Below are 2,500 nucleotides of genomic sequence, written 5' to 3'. Positions count from 1 at the left end.
GCTCAGGAATACCACTGATTGAGAGCCTGTGTGACAAATAAAGAACTAGCTTGCCAAATAATGAGGGTATTAATGGGAACTATTAAGGGATATTTTTAATCCTGTGATTCCTAGCCTCATGAAGGCATACCCAGATCCCGCTGATCCATAATGAACACAGCAGAAAGACCCTCTGCCGGAATATGAGCAATAAAATGCTATAAAGGACCATGGCATTTTTTGGTTCCTCTTTATCACCGCATTTGACTGGCAGGCAACATCACAAGCAGAATATTTATTTGCCAAATCATATAAAATTGTGGATCCCCTGATAAAATTGCAGTAGATGCAGGAGGTGAAATGGTTTATTATAGGAAAAAATTCAATTTTTTTCTGTTCTATATTTGCTTTTAATTATCTTTCCTCATGCTATGGGAGTCTCTAGATATTACCAACAGCTTTATCAGACTTTATCAGCACGGATAAAGCCAATAAAAAAAAAAAAAAAAAAAAAAATGTTAAAAAAATAAAGTAAAATATCAGAGGGATTTTACCCTTTCCCACTCTGCAAAAACAAGATACGTTTCTAAAGCAGTCTGTTCCCCTATTTCCTATATCTCCACGTCCCAATGGCTACCATCATTGGGACAACAGACAGACAACTATACAAACTTGACAGTTACTAGCCCTTTCCTACTCTTTAATTAAAAAAAAAAAAGTTATTTTTTTAAAGTTTTGAATACGTTTTAATAATGTTTAACCACGAAATGCACAGTTTATGGTAGCACGTGGCTATAAAATTACCACCGGGGCCTAAATTATGATCATGGCTTGAACTTTTGACAAAGGACAAGGATGTTTCTTGACCTGAAATGATTCTGCTGGGTTCAGAAGATTATTTTTATACTGTCCATCTCTAGAATATGAAGTATATGTATGTATGCATGTATATATGTGTGTGTGTGTGTGTGTGTGTGTGTGTGTATATATATATATATATATATATATATATATATATATATATATATATAGAACTTAAAAGCTTTTCCTGCTGAAATGCCTGCTTTTAACTTTTTAATGATTTTCGATTTGGATTTTTTTTCTTTTTGTGGTTTAACATTCCTTCTCTTTATAGGTACACTGGGCAGAACAACAGGTGGTAAAGACGAGAAGAAAGAGAGATATTTTTACAGATCCAACAGATCCCAAATTTTCATCGCAGTGGTATCTGGTATGCAGCTTGATATCTTAATCTCTTTTGTTGTTCCTATATTAAAATGGTCTTGCTTTTTTTTTTTTTTTTTTTTTTTTTTTTACTTAACCACTTTGACCTCGAAAGGTTTCAACCCCTTCATGACCAGAGCATTTTTTGCTATTCAGCCCTGCACTACTTTGACTAGCAATTGCATGGTCTGTACCCAAATTCTATTAAAATAATTATATTTTTCACACAAATGGTTTTCTTTTGGTGGTATTAAATCCCCACTGTTTTTTTTTTTTTTTTTTGTTTTTTTTTTTTTTGTTTTTTTTAATTATATAAACAAAATGGAAAAATGAAAATTTTCTACTTTGTTATAAAACCTATCGAAATAAAAAAAATGTGTGTATTTAGGCCAAAATGTATTCTGCTACATGTCTTTGGTAAAAAAAATAAATAAATCCCAATAAGTATATATTAGTTTGGATGAAAGTTTTATACTGTCTACTAACTATGGTATACATACTGGAATTTACGTAGCTATAGAAGCTGTCCTGTAATGGGGTTGATCAGCGACTTATAGTGGGACTGTGATAGGGTGACAGGAAATCTGGTGCTAACACACTATGGGGTTACTTTATTTACTCAAACTAGAGAGGGAAAAATTAGTCCCAATTCTGAAGAGAAACCAATCCGCTTCTAACCTCAGCTTGTTTAGCCTTTAACAATAAAACCTTGAAGCTGATTGGTTTCTCTGCAGAATTGTGACTAATTTTGCCTTCTCTAGCTTTAGTAAATAAACCCCTATCTGAGAGGATCACCAACTGACACTGGCGTCACTAGTGACACTAATTCAGTGATCCGTGATAATACTGTGCACTGACACTGGCTGGAAAGGGGTTTACATCTAGTGGCAATCAAGGGGTTAACTGTGTGCCTAACAAGTGTAATGTTTTCTGCGTTTACTTATCTGGTTGTTTTTTCTCCCTGCTTTTTAGAGTCCATATAGACTAGCGCGACTTGTCAGGCGACTTGGTTGCCTGACAAGTCGCGGTCGGTCGCCCGCCATTGAGTAGTACAGGACCCGTTCTAATAGGAGCGACATAAGTCGCTCCGACTTAGAAAAAGGGTCCTGTACTACTTTGGGGCGACCTGGAGGCGACTTGCATTGACTTCAATTATATGAAGTCTGTGCAAGTCACGCCGAAGTCGCGGTGCACAGGTCGCCCCACAAAGTCGTGTCGCGCCAGTCTGAATGGGCTGTTAGGGAGAAGAAACTGCAAGATCGCTGTCCAGTGTACACGGAGTTCTGTATGTTTGTAA

General features: G+C 36.2%; 1 protein-coding gene across 1 annotated transcript in view; it reads left to right on the top strand.

Moving 5' to 3' along the window:
• Positions 1-2,500, top strand: part of FURIN (furin, paired basic amino acid cleaving enzyme) — a 295,959-nt gene that overhangs the window by 177,866 nt on the left and 115,593 nt on the right. Inside the window, exon 3 of the mRNA XM_082256181.1 lies at positions 1,115-1,210. Coding sequence (XP_082112307.1) covers positions 1,115-1,210 — 96 coding nt within the window. The remainder of the gene's footprint in view (positions 1-1,114; positions 1,211-2,500) is intronic.

Source organism: Pelophylax lessonae (genome assembly GCF_965119305.1).
Source record: "Pelophylax lessonae genome assembly, chromosome: 4".
Lineage (NCBI taxonomy): Eukaryota > Metazoa > Chordata > Amphibia > Anura > Ranidae > Pelophylax > Pelophylax lessonae.
Note: the sequence above shows the minus strand (reverse complement) of the source record. Positions and strands in the feature narration are given on the sequence as shown.